The 24824-nt window shown below is 37.0% G+C and overlaps 1 protein-coding gene across 1 annotated transcript in view; it reads left to right on the forward strand.

Annotated features, from left to right (window-relative positions):
* LOC122806900 (endoplasmic reticulum aminopeptidase 1-like) overlaps positions 1-24824 on the forward strand; it is a 447374-nt gene that overhangs the window by 7729 nt on the left and 414821 nt on the right. The window contains exons 2-3 of the mRNA XM_044077704.1: positions 2621-3224; positions 18018-18156. Of these exons, the coding sequence (XP_043933639.1) occupies positions 2701-3224; positions 18018-18156 (663 nt within the window). The 5' untranslated portion in view covers positions 2621-2700. The remainder of the gene's footprint in view (positions 1-2620; positions 3225-18017; positions 18157-24824) is intronic.

The raw sequence follows: 24824 nt of genomic DNA on the forward strand, positions 1-24824 counted from the left end.
TATTTCTGAACTGATAATACCAGCTACCCTATTACATTTCTTTCATATGCTCAAGACTTAAAAGTTACTAGTAGACTGCTTTCTTATTGTTCCTATTATGGCTGATGTCATTCTTCATTACTGAAATTAAATAAAGTATACTAAATTAGGACATATACATTAATTCTGTTTGGGGAAGTGTCCCCATTTGACATTGGATAATTGATACATGTAGAGTCCAGACATTTACCATAGTAAAAGGAAGTTAAGGAACAATTGGACAGATTCACTGAGGAAACATAAGAAGTGTATTTAATGAAAACCAGGGGAGACAGACAGGAGATGCAGGAATGTTCACTCCCTTAAATGAAATTCAGTACACAATTTGTGAAGTCATATCTAAGCTGATGTGACTTGTAGTGAGCTGCATTAAAGTAAGTTACACTTAATCAAACTGTATGATTACCCCTAGGATTTCTCTATTTTTTATCCATGGCAATATTTTTTAAGAATGAAATGAAGGAGTAAGGGGCCATCAAGACAGATTTCAGATGTCAGATGTCAGATTATTTGAGTCAGAGAATAAATCACAAATACAGCAGCTGCCTGACTAACAATCACAAATCCAGTTAGTAAAGGACTAAAACTTACCAGACTGGCAGGGCTGAAGAAAACAGGAATATGGTGAAAAAAATGCCATGCTTATATATTAAGTTGTCAGGCTGAAATGGACACATCGACTGGGTTAGACAGTATTTTAACATATATTTTCTTTTTTCATTCTTTTTTAATTTTTTTAATTTTTTATTGAGTTTTTATCAACAATCACAATATAACAAAACAACTATATTATTAAAACATAAATATAACAAATAGAAACTATTAACAATCATCCATATCAAGGTTTTTGTCAAGAATTAAGACAAATATTATTAGTATTTTTAAGTGAATCACTCATTTTTTTTCCATGCAATACACTGATGTGTGATGTTAGGTGTTCTCATCTTAATGGTTAACAATTCATTCAGGCATATACTTTTTGCTAAATTTATATTACAGGGTCTGGAATTTTTAAACAAATCATGCTATTCGTTTGACTCCTTTGGTGAAACTAGGACTATAGTGGGACTTTTTTTAAACTACTTTCTAAGCAACATACTCTATCTATGTAATAAAACTACCATGTTTTTACAGTTTCTGTACTTAATGTACAAATAACTGCACTAAAAGTGATGAGTGTCTCCTTAACATGACTAGATGTCATCTCTGCAATCAAGAAAGCTTTATTTAAATAAGTGAAAAAACAAAGAATGTGCTACTGGTATTAGGCCTACAGAAAGGAGCATGCAATTCAGTGAGCTGCATTAAAGTATGTTACATGTAATCAAACGTATCATTACCCCTTAGGATTTCTTTATTTTTTATCCATAGAAATATTTTTTAGTGATGACATAAAGGAGTCACATCATGTACATATTTTCCTGAATTTAGTCAACAGGTGCTTAGTGGACATTTTTATAGATCATCATTTAGTGATTCATACTTCATTAACTGACAACAGATTTTTGTAGTAATACCTCCACACAAATCCAAGACACACACATACATACATACATACATGTAATCTCATTTGGCTATCAAATGTTGCAGATTGGGATGCTAATAGTCACAACACATCACAAATAATAACTTTTAAGACAGATGGAGAGAGGAAAATTTATTGTTAACCCATGGAGAAATAATACTTCTGTATAAAGTCTGTCCATCCGTCCGTCCATCCATCTATCCATCCATCCATCCATCCATCCATCCATCCATCCATCCATCCATCCATCCCTTTATCCATTTTCTATGCCCATTTTCTACACTTCAATTGGCAGGGTGCTTTCCCAGCAAGCAATACACACAAAGCAGGAATCGCCATGGTTGGGGTACCATTCCAGTGTAAGGCAATAATTATTATACAGGAATAAAATGATGCTGATGATAATAATACCAATATTGTATGATTAGGATGTCTGAGATATTCTACATGCAGGTATTGTCAATTCCATGACCTGTAGGTACATTTAAAGCAGCAAGGAAGCAGGAACAAGGAGGAAGATAATCCAGAAAGGAAACAGAACGACAGTGAAGATGCGAAGTTAGTAAAACAGTGAGCAAGTAAAAGACAAGATGATGTGAGGTGAGAAAAAGGCAAAATAATACATGGTGCTCCAAAACTTACCTTGCTTTAATGTTTATGCCTACAAAGTCATATTTGCTGAGCCCTCATCTATCAGTGGACCATAGATTCACAGCTTTGCATAATATCAATACATTCTCATATGTTCTTCATATAACATCAACAAATGAAATAATTTAGGGTGCTCAACAGAACTTTCCTATTCAGTCATTCCTGAATAAGTATAGGTAGATAAGTATCTAAAGACTATTCTAGATATGAAGTGCATTGTTAAGAGTTTTGGTTGCAAAAATGGGTTTTCCAACTGAGGCATAGTTATCTCCTGTATTCCTTTGCCCCCATATTTTACACTACTACTGATTGTATATACTGTCACATTACTTATTATTGTAGCAAGCAGCACAACTGTTTGATGAAGGGTCGATTATAACTTCCTATTTCTTTGATATTCTGCAGCAACAACAGTCTAGCTGAATGTAATCTAAAGGCATCAACTCCTCAACAGAACCTGCAATATTCCATCCTTGACCCTGAAGATGTGTGCAGTCATGTTTACTGTCTTCGGTTTAGTTCTGATCTTCTTGGTGTCAGCAGATGCAGCAAGGGATTCTGTGTTAAGTAATCCTAACCCTGATACCTCTGATTCATTAACAGTTTCAAACGTGGTCCCATTTCCTTGGAACAACTCCAGACTGCCAACCGATATCACTCCAGAATATTACCACATCTCTATTAAGCCTGATCTAGACAGACAAACTTTTTCGGGTCAAGTGAGGATAAGACTGTCTGTCCAGAAGAATACTAGTTACATCATTTTGAATAGCAAAAGGCTTCAGATAACTGAGGCAGTATTATTAGAAGTAGCCTCCAATGAATCAGCTGAGAAGATTATTCCCAGGATATTACAGGAACCAGTGAACGAGCAACTGGGTCTGCTGTTCCAGAATGTTCTATGCATCGGAAGGAAGTATGTGCTGACAGTTTCATTCTCAGCAAAATTAGCATCAAGCTTCAGTGGATTCTACAAGGCATTTTACCAGACAAGAACAGGAATGAGAAGGTAAAAGAAGCAGCAGAATATTATTATCTTCTAGGTGTGTCCTTTGGTCTTTATATATGTCATTTCCAAATTTACTACTCCAAGCAAATAAGTAGACATCTGAGTTTGAACTATGGCTACTGGTCTCTGAACTTCATTCATCTCTATCTGATATGAGTATTGAAATTTAGATATCCTAAAGCAAAATTCTCTATTCCCACTAACAGACAAATCATACTTGATATTATCCTAAAATGCAAACATTTTTAACATACAAAACAGTAAAAATGTATTAATATAAGTTGAAAGGACAAAATTCAAACTGCAACCTGCATCTGTTAAAACATAAGAGCACAAGTTAACAGTACATTAGACTTAGAGTCATCAGTTAAATTGATGTTCTGAATCTCATCATAAGATTTACATCTAAGTTTCCTTCCAACTCTCATTAAAGCTTTATCTGTCTATCTATATGCATATATGTGTGTGTGTATGGATTCATGCAACTCTACCTACACACACACTTATACATCTTTTGTTCTGATGCTTTATATCTGACTTTTCTGTTTTCCATGGCTTCATAAGGCTTAGTCCTGAAGTCATCTTTGAACCACTGACCCTTTAAGCTTTTGCAATTTATTCCAGAGCTGGAATAATTGAGTTACAAATAAATTACTCATAGTGGCATTATTTATGTATAAATTAACTAGTCTACCATTCTTTCTAGTAGAGCGATATTGCAAAACTAATTTGACTAAATAATGGAAATAAAAGAAAGTTTTCAAATAAACTGAAATTACACCAAGCAGCGCAATCCATTTTAATAGGTCGGGTAATATAGCCTGCTAGTCTTTTGGTGCACTGCCTGTGGATCTTTTGAAGTATTCAGGTATCTATCAAGGGATAATAAGAATATTTGGCATTTGGTACGGCGGTTGCATTGTTGCCTCACAGCAAGAGGTTCTCCCGTTCGATTCTCAGCTAGTGTGCGGGGGAGTGCCTTCTGTGTGGAGTCTGCATGTCCTCCCCGTGGTTGCGTGGCCTCCAAAAGACATGTGTGAATGGGCGTTCCTTCGCTGAAGGTTGGGTGTCGGGCTGACAACTCGGCACCATAAAAATCTACTGCCAATCATTAGCGGACCGGAGTTCCGCTGGGGCGACCCCTTACCGGGAAAAGCCGAAAAGACAAACAACTCTGTGATTAGTCTAGCAAATCAAATAAAACGGGTACTCAATATATTACTATCATTGAGTCATTATTATTTTTTTGTAACAGCCCTGAAACTTGGGTTGTGAAGACCTCATTTTTATTAAAGGCTCAAGCATTAAAGCTTCATTATACAAATGAATCCATTTTTGTATTTTATTTATTTACTTATTTATTTATTGCATTTGTTGACTGGGAAAGTCCCTCTGGGCATATAATCCTTTTTCAGTGGAGGCCCCAAGGACAAAGTTCCATGTACTTAGTTATATAGAATCAACGTATGGAACAATGTAGAGCTCTTATATACATAAGAACAGGAGTATGTATAGGAAACAAAAATATTCAACATTATTATAGTATTCACAAGGAATTGGAACACAAAATATGTGGATGTTAATATAAACAGAGTATGATAGTCAAATTATACAGTTATATTGAAAAGCATGTTGGGGTTAATTAAAAATATTCTTGAACAAGTAACAAAAACACACAAGTATTGATAGTCACCAGGTAGTGTGAACATTGGATCTAGATGATTGTTACTGTTGAAGTGACACCCTGTCCCCATGTGCAAAAAAAGGGAAAAGGGGTTGTGGGTGGATAGATGAACAGTTTAAGTAGCTGTGTACGTATGCGTGTATGTACAGAAAGGAGATTACATGGTGAGGGACAATGGAAGATATGAAGAGAGATATACGGTGAGGGACAATGGAAGATATGAGGAGGGATATACTAAATAGTTTTATATTTACATAAAAACACTTCAGAAAGAAAAACAAATTATAAAAAACATAAAACTGGCTAATAAAAATTTAGTGGCTCTCTAATGCTTCAATGTTGTGTGTTTTCAAGGGCTTAAGAAAAACACATCACAAAGCGTCACTTGACTACATCACTTCAACTTCAACCAGTTAAACCATCAATAAATTAAACAATTAAAAATAAAGTTGCACAATTAAAAACTTCTAATTAAACTCATTATCAAGTTTCAAAATCAGTTCTGCAAACTTTTTTAATAAAAGTTTCTCAAAAGTCAATCAAACTCTGTTATTCACAATTACTTAAATTCATAGGTAAGTACTAGGCTAGCTGCCCTTGCAGGCCATTTTCAGCCTAGCCAATTTCTCTTTTGGTGTTTGAATTAACCTATCCCATCTGGTGTTAGACTGGTCTTACCCATCCCCTGGTCGATAACTATATATCCCAATAACTCTTCCCTGAGCTGACTGTGCAAGAGAATGGCAGACACTCTGTTTAAAGCACAAGCATCTGCAACCATCACCATAAATCTACAGAAATACAAAACTGCAGCCTGAGAATTAGGCCCCACACCAGACTCTAAATCATTAATAATGCACCATAGAGTCATGATGCAGTGTGATGTCTGCCTGAGTGAGCAGGAGTGCATGGCATGTTGCTGATTTACAGTAGAAAATATGTATGCCATATATTGCTGATATGCCTCGGTGAAATATAGCAATCCATAACATATGTATGATGTAATTTACTATATAGTAGTATATTTTATGGTTGATTTGGCCTGCTTAACATCAAAGTGTGCAGCAGGCAAAGAAAAGCAGCAGATTTGTATGAGCAGCTAGAAGACCTATAAAACAGCAAAGAAGCATCAATTGCAAGAGACAGCCCAGAAGAGGAATGCAGAGGTAAAATGTACTGTGATGGGGGTATTACAGTGCAACATACATGTGAATACTTGTCGTTGAACAGCCTATAATAATAATAATAATAATAATAATAATAATAATAATAATAATAATGTAGGCATTGTAACACTAGTTTAAAGTATATAAAAGACAGCATCAAAGACAGCCAGGGATCCAATAATGAATAAAGCTTCAACTGTGATGAAAATAATAATAAACTTTAATAAATAAGTGCTTTCATGTACTAGATGCTTCTTCAGACTAATACAATCAATAAAGTACTCGCATTTAAATATCATCCATTAAACATTACAACCAATCAATAAAAAGAACCATTCATAAAATCTAGACAAATGAACCAACCACAATACAAGAATGAGCCACACCTCAAAACCACATAAACGAAGATACACACTCATACAAGGCGGGCCCATTCATGAAAACTAACACGTGGTTTAGTAAGAACCAATCAGAAAGCAATCTACCCCAAAAACTATGCCAAGGCTTAAAATATACTAAAAATAAAGGCACACATAGAAAATATACATACAACTCTATACACTAATTAAATGAAATGTTGAGAAGGAAATCCTGCTACAGGCAATCATGACCTTTGGACAGTGCCTGTTTTAGAAAGGAACAATCAATATCCTGCATGGGACCATGTGTCAGACACAATGGTCCACAATGTAAATGTCATGGGTGGAAGGAACTGCATAATGTGCCAAAGTAAAAAGTATGTAATGACACAATAAAGTGGGCTTCACAAAAAGCATGCAGCATAGCAAAGGACAGGGCTATGACTGGAGGTGAGCCACCTCCCACTGCAGCTCTAACAGATGATGTCATTCTTGGTATCCATGTATAGAGAAAATGATGGAAATGGTATCATGCCAGGAAGCCAGGAGGTTCTGAGAGTGGCCAGATGCCATATATCTCACATGGAGACCAGACAGGTTAGTAGCCACCTTTCGTGTAGTATAGGATAACTGTGCTTAGAATGATATCAGGAAGCACTCAATGACCAATGTTAATATGCTCCATAGGTACCTCAGGTATTCATAGTCAGAGGACTGCCTGCATAGGTAAGTGTGTTATAATTTCCAGCGTGCATTCACCTGTCCTTTGCATGAGCACCAAAGGGTGAGAAATATCACTGTGATAGTTCATGTAATTGTATATTCACAGGACCGACCACTACTTTGATGCCTGCAGAGTCTGGGTCAGGACAACAGGCTGTGGTAGCACTTGTGCAGGGTGTAATGATGATACCAACACACAGACTGATGCACAGTCCCAGAATATATCAACACTGTATCCCTCCTGCATGGTTCTACAATTACTACCTGGGATGACAATTTGGCATCTCCTGCACTTACTGCCCTATAGGATGCACAGCATGGAGCACACCATTCATGCCAAGGTGGGGCTACCCTATGACCAACACTGTCACTACTGTTTCTTCACCTGCAGTGACAGACTACTACAATGCATTTGACATGTGGACACCCACCACATGGCAGGTTACCAGTGGTCTAAAGTGCCTGGCAATGTAACAGTCAGCTCCAACAATGGGGCCATCTCCAGGCATCAATCACAGATGTGCAGTGCCATAATCTTAGTGCAGTCCGCAGCTACCCACACCAACCTAGAGATGACTGGCATAGTGTGTGGCTTCTGGGGAGGTGTCTCCCACCACAGCCAAGGCCTTCTGAAGACAATGGAATCCAGACACAATGCCATGACTGGACTAATGCAGTCTGTGGTGGCACATATTGTATCCATTTTGAAGAATATTACTATTCCCAGGACTCATTTGCCATTGCACAAGATGTACCTATTTTTGGACGTATGTCCCTATTTTCAGGCTAGATTTACTCCTTCACACAATTTTCTGAATTCCACCTCATCACAAGTGCTTTTTGAAGCTGTCTAGTAAACAAAAAACCTCACTACACGACCAACATACTGGTGACCCAAGTAATTTAAAGAAAGAAGACACCCATCTTACATCTCTCATTTAAAGAAATAAAAATAAGTTACCTTGTGATGCAGAATTTTGCAGTATAGTTCATTATGGTCCACAAATTATACACTGTCTCTTTGATAATGTGCTTATATTTTCCATCATTTTGATAATTCTGTTTTTTAATGTGTTTGTGAGTAGTATCCCACCTTTCTACTGGTAGTGAGAAGAGGTATGTGGTATTTGATATTCAACTTTAATGCTAATTAGCTCATTATACCTACTTTTCAAGAGCCTTTTTACCAACTTTCAATTTCTGCAGGTTGAGAGGTATGGATCAATGTTGGCCAATGCCAGAAATGACACCATATATCTTAGTGTTGATTATGGTCATGGGCCTTTGTGACCTGTGGTGGCTACATAGGATTGCCAAAGAAGGGAAGACATACAACATCTGCATCAGTTGGAATATTTCTGACCTCATGTTGGGAGCAACCACACTGCAATGTCTTCCTGGGTGGGTTACTGTGTGTGTGAATCCCACACAAGCTCTGTTTCACCACTTACACCAGGTCTGAGCTCTCAAGGTCCTGTAACATTTCACTTTAAACCTGTCATCACAGTGGCCACACTACATGACTCTGTTGTGACTCCTTTACTCAACCAACAGAAGAAATCATATATAACACTAATGACTCCCTTTCCTGTGACCCATATCACCGCCTCTGTTGACAAGTAGCTCCATAATCCCATGTGTTCATGTGTTCCTTAGCAGCAGCTGAAATGATAATGGCTAATACCTAGAGCACCCTCCTTCTTATGTGGTGTTTGTGGAATTATCTCATGCAGTGTAACTTGGTCATGCACTACCCTGCATAGCCTGCACAGAAAATACATAATATTGTTCTCTGTGACAGTACAATGCTAGGGTGTACATATCAAGGCCCACAGAGGTGGATTATATGCTGATGGTTGACCTGCACTGCCACGTACAGTGCACAGTGGCATCTGGGTGTATGATGCAGCCACTGGTTACATTTTGTTCAGTATCACAGATAGGTAAAGATGTGGTGGAGGTTATGAATGGTTCTGCTGTTGAGGGTGTGGAGGATCCTTTTAATGATGAAGATCATATTTTGTAGCAAGCAGCACATAAAAAGCAACAGGCTGGGACAGGAGTATACAGCAGTGCCCCCTAGATGTGTCTAGGTGTGATAACCCCCATCTCAGCAGGCTGAACATGCACTGTACTGCATTTCTGGCTTGGATATGAGCAGTGGTATATTGATGTTCATCTAGGCTTGCAGGGTTTTGTATGGGCATCAAAAGCAGGGATCCAGGGAGGATAATGCATCATCTTCAACACAGTAAGGATATACACAGAATAAAGAAATGGGGGGTGAGACATATGTACATACTTTCTGTGGCTTTAGATATGTATGTGCACCACCATGACAACACATACTAGATGGGCCTGTGGTATATCACTGTGCAGGAAGTGGTAATAAAGATGACTTGTATGCCATATGTGAGAATCATGGTAGCTGTCAGGGTGCCGTGCAGATGCATGGGTAATTAACCCTTGTGCATTCCCCACTATCTGGCAACTGATAGAATGGTAGCATTTCTTGTTGATGTAACGCTGTTGTGGATACCAGATGGGACCTTTATTGGCACATGTATGTAATGTATAGCTCCCAGTACTTTGAGATGGTGGGCAATATCTTAAAAGCCATGTATGGTGGTGGCTCTCTCCCTTGTTTGTTGGGGAGGTAGATATGCTCATAAACATGTGGTTGCAATTTATTGAGGAATGCCTTGAGAATCCTACAGGCTGATGCTTGTAATGTACATAATGTGTTTGCAGCTTGCCTCTGGAAGGTCCCTCTAGCTAGTTTGGTAAGAGATGCACGTGCCTTGATATTCACTAGTTTAGACAGTTTTCTCAGTTTGTGGGCCATACAGATCAACCAATCTCTGTCCATTGAAAAGAAGAGGTCCAGTAGTTGATAGTGGTCTGTCAACTGATACAGTGAAACTCTTTGTCAGTACCAGTTTTGTTAGTGGGCGTAGCCAGGCTGCATTCTTGAGAGAAAATTACCCATGCTAAGAAAATGCCGAACAATAGTTGTGGCTGCAACAAGCATTTTTGTCCTTGAAACACGACTAGTTTCCATGTGTTTTTTGCATTTATACCTATGCCACTTCATGCCAGATTAGAATCATGACCTGCTTTCTTCAGTCCTTATTTGCATATCATTATGTATTTATTAAACTTCCTTTTTTCATTTACATGTCACCATACAATCATTTGCATACCTGTTTTCCTGCACCTTTTAGCTGATTGCCATGTAGTGCTTTGAGGCCCTAAGAACTATTACCTAGCTGCAGATTCTAAATTTCAGTACAAGAAGGATAGGAATAAATACTACTATACCTGGCTTCGAAAGAGGACTGAATAAGATCTACCCAAAAGATAAAATTTCTTTGTTATGGGCAGACTTCACTTCTCTTCAGATGAGACTGCCTTGTTGAAATACAGAATGCAAATGTGTATGACTATGCCTGAAAATGAACATTAAAACTGGATGGGTGGGGCAACCAATATGGCAAAATAAAGACAGCAAAAGGACTTTGGTAAACAAATAAACTCAGCGACAGATAGAGGGAGTCAGGAAGGAAAGCAGAAGAAGCAAATAAAAAGTAAGGATACTGATGTATGATAGGAGTCATAATTTAAAATACAGAACAGGTGGAAAAAAGGACAAAAAAAGAAAAAAAAGATGAGACTAGTAGGAAGGGATGCAGTCTTATGATGAATAATGACAGGAATTAAGACAAGCAAATGTTAGAGTTTCAGACAGTGATAAGAGATAGGGAGGCAAACATAGAATGTGAAATAAACCTGTGCTAATGATGAAAGAGACTGACGTGGAAATACCAGGTTATTGTTTGTTCTAGCAGGACAGAAAGGGCAAGCAGGGGATGGGCAGTAGCCTGCATTAAACTGTGACTGTGGGCTAGGGGCCAACTACCACAGAGGTAAGAAAGGGAAGATGGAAACTTGGTAGTCAAGTTATAGATAAAGAGAAGGATTTGATAAATACAATATATCAAATCTCAGATATGGAAAGAAAGGAAGCTGGACAGTTAAAAAAGATGGTGTAATCTTTCAGCACAAAACAAAAAATAAGAGCCGTTGTTATGAAGTACTTACATTTCTTAGAAGATGACAAGCATTCCTGCATCGAAATCAAGAGTCAGAGAATGAAACAGTGGAGATACCAAACAAAGAGGGATTTATTCAGCAAGTGCAAAATGGTACAAAGAAAGGAAATATACTAGATTCTATACTTACCAAACATATAGGGGTTCAAAACCTAAAAGTAAAAAGACACCACCACACCTGGCCAACATGACAATGCCTCTGTGTTGTTAAATATGGCTCAGAGGACAACAAGCAAAAAAGAGGCTGTATAGAAAGTCAGACGGCAACAAGACAGATGAATGTTCTGGTATCAAAATGATGGGCTGAAGGCAAAAATAGGAAACAAACAGCCTGCAAATGAGGTGGAGAATTTAAACAACTATAGAAAAGAGGCTAGGAAAAAAGCAAGCCAGGGCGAAATAAAGGGTTAATGCTGTACTCCTCATGATAAGTACATAGTTCATAAAAAGGAAATAGTTCTTTTTTGAGTTAAATAAAGAAGGTAAGGAGGGTAGGTAGGAGTATAAAGAAATAAGATAACTGGATACAGAGAGAATAAAAACCAAGAAAGGAAGACACTGAAGGGAAAGAAGGAATGTCAAACTGGAGCTGAAGAATGCTCAAAGACGGGAAAGAGAAGGCTAAAGAAAAGTAAAAATTCTGAATGAGTACTTGTCTCCACCTTCATGTACGAGAATGCAGGAGGAATGCCAGCTTTCGATGGAGAAAGGTGAAAGATGGATGATATCTGACAGTTACATACCAAGCAAAGTCACAAAATGGAGACTCAAAGTGTTAAGGGAAGAGAAGGTGCAGAGTATTGGCAGAACACCTAATCTGTCAAAACTACATGCAAGATTCTTCTTTGAAATCCTCAGCTGACCACTCACAATGGTGAGGTTCCATAAGACTGGAACAAGGCCATGGTAATGTACTGAAGGGTGGTTTAATGATAAGAAGAAAATAGTAGTTAGCTGTCCATATAAAAGAAAAGTGACATGCTTAGAATAGCTCCATAGGGGCAGTCTTTAGACCAGTGTGCTTAGCATTTTCATGCAAGTCATCACATTAAAAACAGGAGTGTCATGGCTGTCAATGATTCCATTGATGACATGACTGATGGCACAGTGAAGAATATGAGGAGTTATGAGGAAGAAATGAGAACAAACCATCAATAAGATCTATGTGACAGAAGCCAAGATGTAGAAACTAAGGTTCAATGCAGGGAAGTATAAAATATTTTCCTTGGTTTCTAATAAATCCAATGTAAATTATAAGATGAGAGGGGTGGTCAGAAGAGCACTAAGAAGTTAAAAACACCTTGAATGATGACACATGACCATAACAACAGAAATGGACTACTGGGGGCAAAATGGAAATGGTACTGCCAAGGCCACATTTTGAAGAGCAGACAGCAGGAACAGAGACTGCACATTACTCATGTCTAGCTACCTAATCTGGTCACAGAAGGGGTGTGCAGTCAGTTTTGGTTCTGCAAAAAAAGATGAGTATAAAGCTCATCAATATGTTACAAAGAAGAATGTCATGATAATAAAAAGACTGGAGGACAGTTGTTATAAAGAGAGGTTACAGTATCTAAATCTCTTCTCATTTCATGGTTTGTAAAGAAATCAGTGCATATGACAGTGTAGTCAACTGAGTTTGATAGCCTAGACAGGTTCTGCTCTATGGTGTAATCAACCTTTTTCACTGACACATTAATTTATGCCCCATGCTTGGTCTACTTGGATTTCTTCGGCCATATAACACATTTACTTACTACTATATTATAATAGCTGATGACTGGAATGAAGTCATAAATGATAAGATAGATAAAAAGTTTTATGCAAAAGTGACAAATTCCAATTTATCACAGGCTGCTCTAGATCCTTTTTAATTAATTAGCCCTGAAAAACAATCATGCTGAATTCACTCGTCAGTTCATGAATTGTGTTCACGTGCTAATTTGTTCTATTTTTTTGTCTTATTTTCTTGCTATAACTGATTGTGTTATATCATGGAAACTATCGCCCCATAAGCCTGACTAGCTTGGTCTGCAAAGCTATGGAAAGGATCATCATGAACCTCATAAATAAAGATATTGGGGACCTACAGACACTGGATCCTACCCAGTTCGGCTTTGTTAAGGAAAGATCCTGCCTCTTAAACCTGGTTGATTTCTTTGAAACAGTCACCAAGGCCATTGATGAGGGGAAGGTGGTCCACACAGCCTACCTGGACCTCGCAAAAGCCTTTGATACAATACCCCACTCGGGCATTATAGATAAGCTCACCAACTTAAATATAAACGCCTATGTCACTAGATTGATTGCAAACTGGCTCAAGGACAGAGCCCACATGGTTAGAATTGCTGGAGCCATGTCAGACTCCAAACCAGTTACAAGTGGTGTCCCACAAGGCTCAGTCCTGGGACCTCTCTTGTTCGGTATATATTTCTCGGAGGTACAGGCCAACACGGACGGACTGTGGCTGACCAAGTTCGCAGATGACTGCAAACTGGGCGCCATAATCGACTCTCCAGCCGACACAAGCATCCTCCAAAAGGGCCTCATAGAAACAGACAACTGGTGCCAGAGCCATGGCCTCAAGCTAAATGCCAAAAAGTATATAGTCATCCCCTTTGGCAAAAACAAAGTACCCACAAATTACCACATAGCTGGTAATCCATTAAGTACAGAAGAAGTAATTAGGGACCTGGGGACCCAAGTTGATAGCAATCTCTCATTTGACAACCACGTGGCCAAACTGGTTAGAAAAACATTTTATATAGCCCACCTAATCATGAAGGGATTCACATCTAGATCAGGGGAGGTCATCGTGCCTCTTTACTCATCCCTCATCAGGCCCATAATTGAGTACAATGCCCCTTTTGGGATGTACCTTACCAGACACCTGCAGCAACTGGAAAGACCCCAAAAGTACCTCACCAAGAGGATCAAAGGGCTCAAACAGATGCTATATGCTGCCCGGTTAAAGAAACTCCAGCTCTACTCAGTGGCATACCGCCTGCTCAGAGGTGACCTGTGCCTGACGTATAAGGCCATGTCCAACCCGGAATTAAGGGACATGCTGCACCTCAAAAAATCCAAATCCCATCGAGCTACACGCTCAAGAGACTTGAACCTCAGCACTGAAATAAATAGGACATGCTGAAGGGACAGATTCATAACCCAGAGGCTCCCTTCACTCTGGAATAAAATCCCAGTCCAGGTTAGGCAGAGTCCCACATTGACTCTCTTCAAGAGGAATCTTGATGAGTGGATGAGAGATCGTAGGTTTACCCCGGGTATCACTTCTGTGTCACTGTTAGACAGAGGCACAGTATACTAACCTCGGAAAAGGGCATAGCAAAATTAATTTAAAATGGGTGGCGAAAGCCAAACACACTCTGGCTAGGCTTATAAATGCCCTAGGGCAGATAGCCTAGCATGAACCTATGAACCTATGAACCTATCACCGAGATGTTTTTTGGCCTACACTCCAAGTACCCCACCCCCAACTTAGATTTCCAGAAACTAGTAAAAGGGCCCTTTAAAGGATGGAATTGGAAACTAAATTCTTGTCTTTTAGATAACGTACAGATTACAGATAATGATAATGAACGATCGCATCTTTTTACTGCAGGTGCTGCATTTAATAGGTATAATACAGACATACCATGAAGGTCAGTTAAGATGGAATTGAGTTTTTTTATTTCTCAGTCATCTTTCCTGAAATTAACTGACTTAAAACCTTAGAAGTTCAGTATTACAATACTACAACCAAACTTCAAATTCAAAAACTTCTAGCAGAAATCAGTTTAGATATGCTTTCCAAATGTCATGAGTCAAATTCACATAAACTGTAACTTTTTTTCCAAAATGGGACATATACCTTCGAAACATCTAGCTTTAAGGTTTCAAGTCCAAAAGCCTGCCAGAATAATTACATGTTTAGAAATAAGGGGTAAAGATAATACTTAAATGCATGGCATTTTGGCTATCTTTTATTTTTATATTTACAAATATAAATAACCTCCCATCAATCTCAGGGAAAGATTCTGATATGGACCTCTACTCAGACTTCTTAGACCTTAAACTCCAGTACAAATTAATGAGATCATCATTCCTATATCTGAAAAGGATATTGTAGATGTTATAAGGTTTTTTAAAATATACATCTAAATCAAAGTTTCTCAGCTGCCTTATATAAGACATTTTCCTAATAATATTGTTAAAATATTTAAGATTCTCTACCTGTTAATCTAATGCCAAGATACATTGTATAGGTATCTCAGTCACTCTAGAACAATATTACTAAGTACCAAATTCATATCTTTGTAACCCAAATAATTACGACCTATATCTTTAATTGATATTGACATAAGGATCTTTGTTTAATTTCTGATGAACAAAATCAGGTAATGGCTTTGCTATCTAATATCACCTGTTTGGTCAGGTTTCTTACTGTAGGGCAGACTACGGATCAGATGTTAACTATGAATGCCTTCTGCTTAACAAAATATATATTTATTTACTTTATTTTTATTTTTTAGCCATCAATGTGAGCCAGGCCTTTGACAAAACACATTTTAACTTCCTATTTTATGTTTTGTAAACATTTGGTTTCCTGATTAATGTTATTAATCAGTATGCCAGTTCAATGAGCTGAATCATAATTAGTAGTAAATATTCCAAATGTATTACTATCATAAATGGTATTAGGTAATGGTGCCCACTTTCTCCATATTTGCCCAAGCTACATATATATAATTCTTCTTTTACATTTTATAGTATTTTCTTCAGTTAGCTTTCCACTTTTTAAGGGTTTTACTATACTATTTGCTCCTTTGCAGATGACATTAATGTTTACTATTACTTCCCACAGACATCCCCAAATTATTGCATTCTGTGGATAAATTTGCTGTTTTTGCTTATAGTCTAGCTATACATATAAATATATATATGTTTTCTGTTCATTGATGACTCATATTTTAAACTCAAATCAGATTATTCACTAAAGTTAAATATTGTGCCATACTTTTCCACAAAACAACTATAATTGTTGTAATCCTAGAACATGATTCAACAAGATCTCACTAGATGAAATGCCCAGGGCATTAATTATTAATTTCCATTGATTAACTGGAATAATCTAACTGGGCAGTTGTCCATTTTCAGCAGAGGTTTGGAAAGAAAAGCACCACATAAATATTACAAGTGAATAAAGGAAAACACACCAGTAAAACATATCAGACAAAAAGTATATGAGAGAGTAGATAAAGTGAAAATAATAATCAGAATATACACAAATATTTAAAATGAGAAAAATGTAAAAATACACCCTTATTGAAAGGCTTGATTCATTTTGACGAGGGAAATGAGAGACAAAGATATGTTAGCCTTTTTGTGTAAATGCAATATTTGTGAAAGGATATAGTAAGCTCCTAGTAATTAATGAAAATGAAAAGCCTGATATAATCTAAGTAGTAGGGAAGGAAAAGAGGACGGCGGTAGTAGGGTCAGTAGACGGATAATGGCATAGTACATAGCAGGTCAGTAATGAGTTAAAGAAACCAAGAAATGAGAGGACAAAGGAGTTATATAAGGTAGTCGGAAGAAGAGAAGGCAAGAAGAATTGGGAATAGATGAGCCAAGTAGGACAGAATGGAAGAAGCAGTATTAATGGAATCAAAAAATGGGGACAGATGCTAGGGGAGAGAAGGTATAGGCAAGAAAAGGAGGAATGGCTAAAAGAAACACTGGGACGAGTAAGGAAACACAAGAGGAATGTAGAGAAGAGATATAAGAGGGAAGCTAAGAGTGTAACAGATTAAAAGGGGATTCTCTCTCTCTCTCTCTCCTTTCAAAGATATAAAATAAAGTTAATGTCTGAAAATGTTTCTTTATGTAAACTTAGCTTCACAACTTAATCCCTTACTTTTTTTCTTCAGTATGTGCAATGTAGTTTTGAAATTCATTTGTAATCCAAAATCTCGACATATCAAAGTCTATAATTTTATGGCCTTAGCAGTTCAGTGCAGCTTACACCTGGTAAACATTTATTATTAACACTTGACTACAGGGTTCACCAAACTTTGTGAAATAGTGATGGTGCCAAAAGACAATGCCCAGTGGTACTCAGCTAGGTACATACTATGGCATAAATGGTTGATCCTTCTGTGTGTGTGTGTGTGTGTGTGTGTGTGTGTGTGTGTGTGTGTGTGTGTGTGTGTGTGTGTGTGTATATGTGTGTGTGCATGTGTGTGTGTGTGTGTGTGTGTGTGTGTGTGTGTGTGTGTGTGTGTGTGTGTGTGTGTTTGTGTGTGTGTGTATGTGTATGTGTGTGTGTGTGTGTGTGTGTGTGTGTGTGTGTGTGTGTGTGTGTGTGTGTGTGTGTGTGTGTGTGTGTGTGTGTGTGTGTGTGTGTGTGTAGACAGGTATTGTAGGCTTAATGAATTATTTGGTGCAAAGACATCCTATCTGATTAATTATTAAAAAGATATTTCACAATCGGTGCTGCATTTCTCCTATCCCCAATATTGCATGACTTAGAGTATAGTTATGTAATCTTGGGGTGGTATGGGGGCCCATACTCCTTTATTCTTAGGGCCATTTGTCTTATTTAAATTTTTAAAAAAGTTTCCATAATTATCAGGTGTGATGAATGTGTTATATGTTTCTAATAATAAAGTTTTTAAATGGTAAATTAAAATGTCCATGAATGTTCCTTTGTTTGCTAAATAATTTTGTTAATCTGTCATTTCTAGGATGCTAGCTGCAACTCATTTTGAACCAATTGCTGCACGAACTGCCTTTCCGTGTTTTGATGAGCCCAGTTTCAAATCTATTTTTGCTGTGACAATTATTCGAGATCCTCAGCACAAGGCCCTCTCTAATATGCCAAAGGTAAGTGACTACTCCATAGCAATGGGAAAATGCTCTACTCATACAGTTAACACAAGTAGGCAGCTGATAAAATAATGCAGTGGGAGCTGAGGCACTTTAGGAGAGAGAGAGATCTTGTTTTATGCAAATTTTTTTTGAGTAAAAGCAGATTCAGGGAAATCTCAGAGGAAGCATTTGACACACAAGATGAATTGCGTACTGGCACAAAAAGTTTCCATAGTGAAAAATGTTAATAAATGCTTATCATTAGTAACCTCATGCAAAACAGACTACTGCCTCTGGCAAGCATCATAAATGCATACACACAGACACAGACAGACACACACAAACACACACAAACACTTGCACATGTATTTACCAGAGCCTCTGTCTCTCTCCTCTCTCTTTCTCTCTCTCGTTCTCTCTTTGTCTATCTATCTACAGCTGTGTCATGCTTTTAAGAAACATGCAGATGTCTGTTGTTGATGTACTATGAAGAAAATGATGAGGTCTTTGGAATTACTAATTGCCAGCAAGATGGACGTTATTACTGATTGATGATGAGGACAAATTGCCCTGCACAGTTTGTATATTTCTTTGTTTACTGACTCAACTGTTAGTCAATAGCAGTCAGCAACCTGTCTTCTTTTACTTCTAACCAATTTTGCCCAATGCCTGATCAATGCATTGTTAATTTACTCCGCACTTTTAATCTGCTGCAATTCCAGAATTACTGTTCCATGTGGGGACATCAGCATTTTACTGATTACAACTTCTGTTTGTGTGATTGTGTGTGTTTGTGTGTGTGTGTGTGTGTGTGTGTGTGTGTGTATGCGTCTGTGAGTGTCCATGTGTTCTTGTCAGTGTCTATTTGTGCGAATTCATTTAAGCATGTATGCATGTGTAGGTGGCAGAAGGAATACTTGAATGAGTTCTCCATTGCTGACAAACTCATGGTCAGTATGAGTTTATATAAACTTTTATTCAGGTGGTGTTTACGTTTTCACATAATTAATAAGCTGATGTTTATATAAAACCCTTCAGAATGAGGATAGCCACTTTGAAGGATGTGAAACTAACATGTGGCTGATGAAGATGAATACAAGTGGGCTGTAAAGTACATACATTCCCTTTCCAGGGAGGAGCTCATAATACAAAATGTCTCAACAAGCTATTATTATGAGCTACCTTCAGGTAGCACTGCATGCAATGCTTTAATAGTAATGTTAATTCAGAAATTCTTTCCCAGATGCCAAGCATACTAAATCCAGATGTTGATGTAATATAAATGGTGATAATAAAGCTCACATATCTTATGGTAAAAGTTTACAAGCAGTGTTATTCATTGATCTATCCATGCTAATTTTTTTCCCTCTGCCTCAGTACCTCACCCAATGGCTCCTCTGTCTTCATTCCATTGGCCCAGTTATTCCAGAAGGATGGGAGTCAGACATTCCTAGGTGAGGTAAGAGTACTATAGCATATTAATTTCTGCCTAGAATCCTCAATCAGCTCTCTAGTTCCTGATGAGAGGGTGGCCTACTATCCTCTCATGAGAGCACACCATTCACCAGTCCCTCTGAGCCCATGCTCACTGTTTCTCAAGGGGAAGGTGTGCTGATGCATGCCATGCTCACCTCAACTTCCTATGATAGCACAAACTGGGGAGTTGGGAGGTTTAAGGGTTTGAGTCTCACATTTGAAAGAAAAAATGGAAAGGCTTAAAATGGCCCACAGGGGAAGATGGTCTCCTAATACCTATGAACCTATGAACCTGAGTTGTCTCAGGCTCCACTGAGTAACACCAGTGCTCTCGGTAGCTGTCACAGTTTTGGTGAGTTAGAGCTGCCTTGCTCCCCTAGGATGGGTGAGCTGCAGTGGCCACTTCACTGCCATCCATTCTGGACAACTCTTATAGGCACCTGAGCCATTAAGCAAACTCAGGTCACCTGGAACATAGTCAGGACTTTATCCTTCTAAACCAAGGACTTTTATTGTCCATACTAATTTTGAACAGACTCCACTGTGGTTCAGCTGTGAAAGCAAAATCCACTGTTCAAATGTGCCCGAGGCCAACAAATGCCTAAATAATACTGAGTCATGCCTGTTCTTTTTTGTGTCAGTTTATCTCTGTCATTTCAGACTCTAAGATAGAAATAACAAACATAATTCTTTATTCTCCATTTAAATACTCCACGTTCTTGACAAAGTCTGACAACATTTTTGTTGCCAGGTCTCGCCTGCAAATGACCGTTAAGCTGGGAATGCTTCTCTTGAGTAATCTGCTTTGCTTTCCATTCTCCTGCATAGAATTCTTTAACTGTTTGTGAACTACTAGTGTTTTGCACACTACAACATGATGTTACTGTGTTTATAGTCTTCATGTAGGTAAATTGTTATACTAAATAGTTACCTTCATGTAATACCCATGTACATCAAAATAATTTTGAATCATACATCATTGTAATGTTATGCATCCAATGCACACGCCCTTAATGGAAATAAGGTACATGAATGTTCCCATTGTCTGAGACAGTAATGTCTCAGAGTATTAATAGGTAGGTAGGTAATGAGATGTACAGGTCCCACACTTTGGGCTGCAGGGGTTTGACTTTGAGAAATTAATTTTATTTATTTTTGTGTTATTCATGTATCACAGTTTTGTGTATAGTTAATATTACCACACTTAATGTTTCATGTATCTAGTTTATTAAATAAATTAATATAAGGAAGAAGTAGACTTTTTTAATTCTGATTACAGATTTTTAAGTCTGATAAAAGCCTTTTCTGCTCTCTGCTATCTTTTCTCAAGTTAGATATGCCTTTAGTCTTTTTACTTTACTTTTACTTTTTACTTTTTACTTTAGTTTTTTAGAGGGGCACTGCGTACCTCTCTGTAAGCAGAAACTGTCACTAGTAAGATTAATATAACTTCCAGTATTTATTTAATTTATCAAGGAACTTTAAATTATCTCAGATATCATGTTGTAAAATGACATCTATTATCCTTTATATCTATCCTTCTTAGTGTAAGTTCTTCTAATAAAGATTCCTTTTTTGTATTTTATTTTCTTTCTACTTTCTTTGTTATATAACTGTATATATTTTTTGTGCTACTTTTGGAGCTTTTCTCCCTGGACCTCTACTGAAAATGGAAATATATCCAGTTAGACTAGCCCAGTTAACAAATGTAAAATAAATAAATAAATAAATACATTTTTATTTACTCTTAAAGAATTTGGATAGCATTGTGCTTTAATTCACTCTGCTACAGTTGCTTTATCACTACTTTTGGTTTTTGAACAGCCATTAGGATTCCTGAAATTGCACTATTAGCTTATATTCAGTTTGAATGTACAGAGAAAGCAGTGCTGTTGGCACATTGTGGTGTTTCAGTAGAATTCTGTATCTTTGTGTTCAATGTATTTATTTAATCATTAAGCTCAAAGCCTGGGTTAGGTCTTCTAAGAGTTTGCCATCTATCAATGTAGGATTGTGTGCCCTTTTTCCTATCAAATATCTAGTCTGCTCTTAAAGATCTGTAAGTTATCTACTTTTTTTATTGTACAAGGAAGAGAGTTCCACAGCAAACCTGATTTACAGTGAATGATCTTCTTTTAATCCTTGCTACATGATGAGACATCAACAAATCCATTTTTGTCTTGAATTTCAATAATATATTTTTAACTTCAACTCACATATTAGCTGCTACACTTTTAGTAGGCACACATTTATAAATAAGCATTAAGTCACCTCTAATCACTGTTATCAGTCTATTATTTAGCAAGAAGAGGGACATACTTTCAAATCTTCTGATGCAGTTCAATTCCTTAACTTTAGTAATTTGTTTTGTAAAATACCTCTGTATTCTTTCTCTCTTTTTAAGATGAACACAGTTATGAGAGTAAATGACCATGCAGTACCCAATGGGTGCTCTAACCACTGACTTGTAAAGTAGAAGTCAGACTAGTTCACCCAGCTAATAATGCAACATAAAATAGCCTTAATAGCTGTGTAGAATGTTCTAGTAATAGCCATTACATTAGTCTCTACTGGGAGATGACTAGGACCAGCCTCAAATCTCTTCTAGTAAGTTCATTTTCGAAGATCACATTATTCAAAGCATGAAGTTTAGTTCGGAAGCCAGTAATGTTAGATTTTTTTGCACTATACAACTTAGCTTTACTTTCTGACCATAATTCTAATATGCTCATAAAAGCTTGCATCCTAAACTGGTTACCCAGATTAGAAACAATGGTCCCCAATTTTGAGTCATCAGTGGATTTGCTGACTTAGATTTTACTATGTGTTGGAAAATCAGACACTAAGATGGTAATTCAATACACTGATAACTCAACCCTGTTCTACTCAACCAAATAACTCTCTAAACCCCAAGACTTTACACAACAATTCTTATCAATTGAAACATGGCTAAATAATTTACAACTACTTCTAAACCTTAAAAATAAAACTTACTGCACTTTACCACAAAACACATTTCTACCAAAATTACACTATTCGCTATCATCTCTGTCAGCAACAACATAACATAACAAATAAACCACACAAAATTACTGGGTAACATCATAGATGACCTGTTGAAACTTTCCACCATGTATCATGTGGTTAAAAAAATTGGTACATTATACAGAGGAACAACTTGCCTCACTGAAATAACCAGAAGATGCAAAGCCTCTCCTTTCTTACTGCCATCTCTTCTCTATGCCACCACAATCTTTGCTAACCTTCAAGTCTCACAACTGTTCAAACTTGAGCAATGTTATAATAAAATAGCCACATTTGCAGTTGACTAACACAATAGTACATACCACTGCCTACTCACAAAGAATTAAACTGGTTGTAAAATGTTATCTAAACTATGGAACGACACGCCTCTTCCACTGAAATCCATTCATAATGCAAACTCAGTTAAAATACAACAAAAACTTCACCTATCAAATCAGTGGATTTGCTCCTGTATATCTTACAGATAAATGTCACTGTTATCTTCAGCTTGTCATATCCTCAAACCATTTATCTTTATTCAGTATCCTGTGCCACACCAATAACTGAATAGTTTATTAGCATCTCCCATCCATATACCCGCACCTCGACACATCTATTATAAACCTTATAGTAGCCATATATATAATTATATATGAACTTGCTTTATAACCCACCTCTTCACTACAGCATTGACCTTTTCTGTCCTACCGAATTCTTTTCCTCACTTTCATTTCTTTGAATTTCTAAGCACTAATCACATGATCTGTTATCAATTTGACAACACCCTAATACACCTGTTCAAATGCTTAATGGTTAACTCTACTAATGCATAAGTATCTTTCGTACTGTAATAGCTGCCCCTACTTTCATATGAATGTAATTTAATTATCAAAATGTATGTGTAATTGTTAATGTATATTACTTAATATCTCTTCATGTATATTAGTGAATATTTGTTAAAAATTGTCTGTAATATGTTGGAGCTTTTTATCCCAGGCCTCCTCTGAAAGTTTTTTTTTTTTTTGACTAAACCCAGTTAGACAAATCCAGTAAACAAATGCAAAATAAAAAATAAAATAAAATTGTTAACTAGGTAGATCAGGTAGAAGCAAACGTCATTTTCAGGAATGACATGACAGTATTCCCTGGTTGATATTCTCTTAGATCTCAATAGTATGCTCATGACGATAGAGGATAAAGGATTTCCACCAAAAATAGATGAAGCCTTTTGGAATTGCATAGACAAAACCCTTTGTATTATTTTTTCCAGGTATGATGTAACCAGTGTTTTTGTTTTTATTATAACATACATATATTTAGTAAAGACAAAGATGGTGCATAGCAAAAAAAAATTGTCATAATGCCCACATCTGCTATACTAAAATGTATAGCAGTATTTGTTGCGTTTTTAAGCTTCATCAGCTCTTTGGTGTAAGGCTGGAAAGAACGACTCAAACAAATTAAAAGTAAATGCCTAATTTCTTAATGTCTTGTATTAGAACACTCCCAAATCCTGAAAGATGATCTCTATCTGAACCATTTCTAGAAAGAAAACCTGCACCTTCTAGGGGTGCAGCAGAATCACATCATATCATTTATTCATTTTTATTTATTTATTGACATTTGATCACCGGGAAACTCTGACTGGGTAGAAGCCCATTTTCAGAGGAGGCCCGGGCAGAAAAGGTACACATTACAAAACATTTTAAGAACACTCATTTTACAATATTCAAAAATAAAACAAAAACATTTGCAGTTTAAATAATTATAACAAATTAGACACAATAAAAAACATTGGTTAACAATTGGTACAAGGTATATGACAATCATTTAATATTTAGAGAAATTTTAGACAGTTTACAGAAAAATTAAAGGTTTTAGTGTAATACAAATAGGAATTGCCATATGAAATGAGGGAAAAACTGGCTTATGGTATTTATAGAGAAAGTCAGAGAAGAGAATTAGATAGCAGTAAGGAAGTAAGTGAATAAAGAAGAGTAAGGAGGTATAACAAATTTAAAGGTACTTATTCATATTTAGGGATATAGGTTATCCTGGTTTTGAGCAAGAACAGAGACAGATTTTATCTAGGAAGTCTTTCAGAGTGGTTTTGAAAGATGGGAGGGAGGGTATAGACCTGATGGATACAGGTAAGGAGTTCCAGGCCTTAGCAACCTTGTACG

This window comes from Protopterus annectens, chromosome 7.part0 (genome assembly GCF_019279795.1).
Source record: "Protopterus annectens isolate FY-2018-M chromosome 7.part0, PAN1.0, whole genome shotgun sequence".
NCBI lineage: Eukaryota > Metazoa > Chordata > Ceratodontiformes > Protopteridae > Protopterus > Protopterus annectens.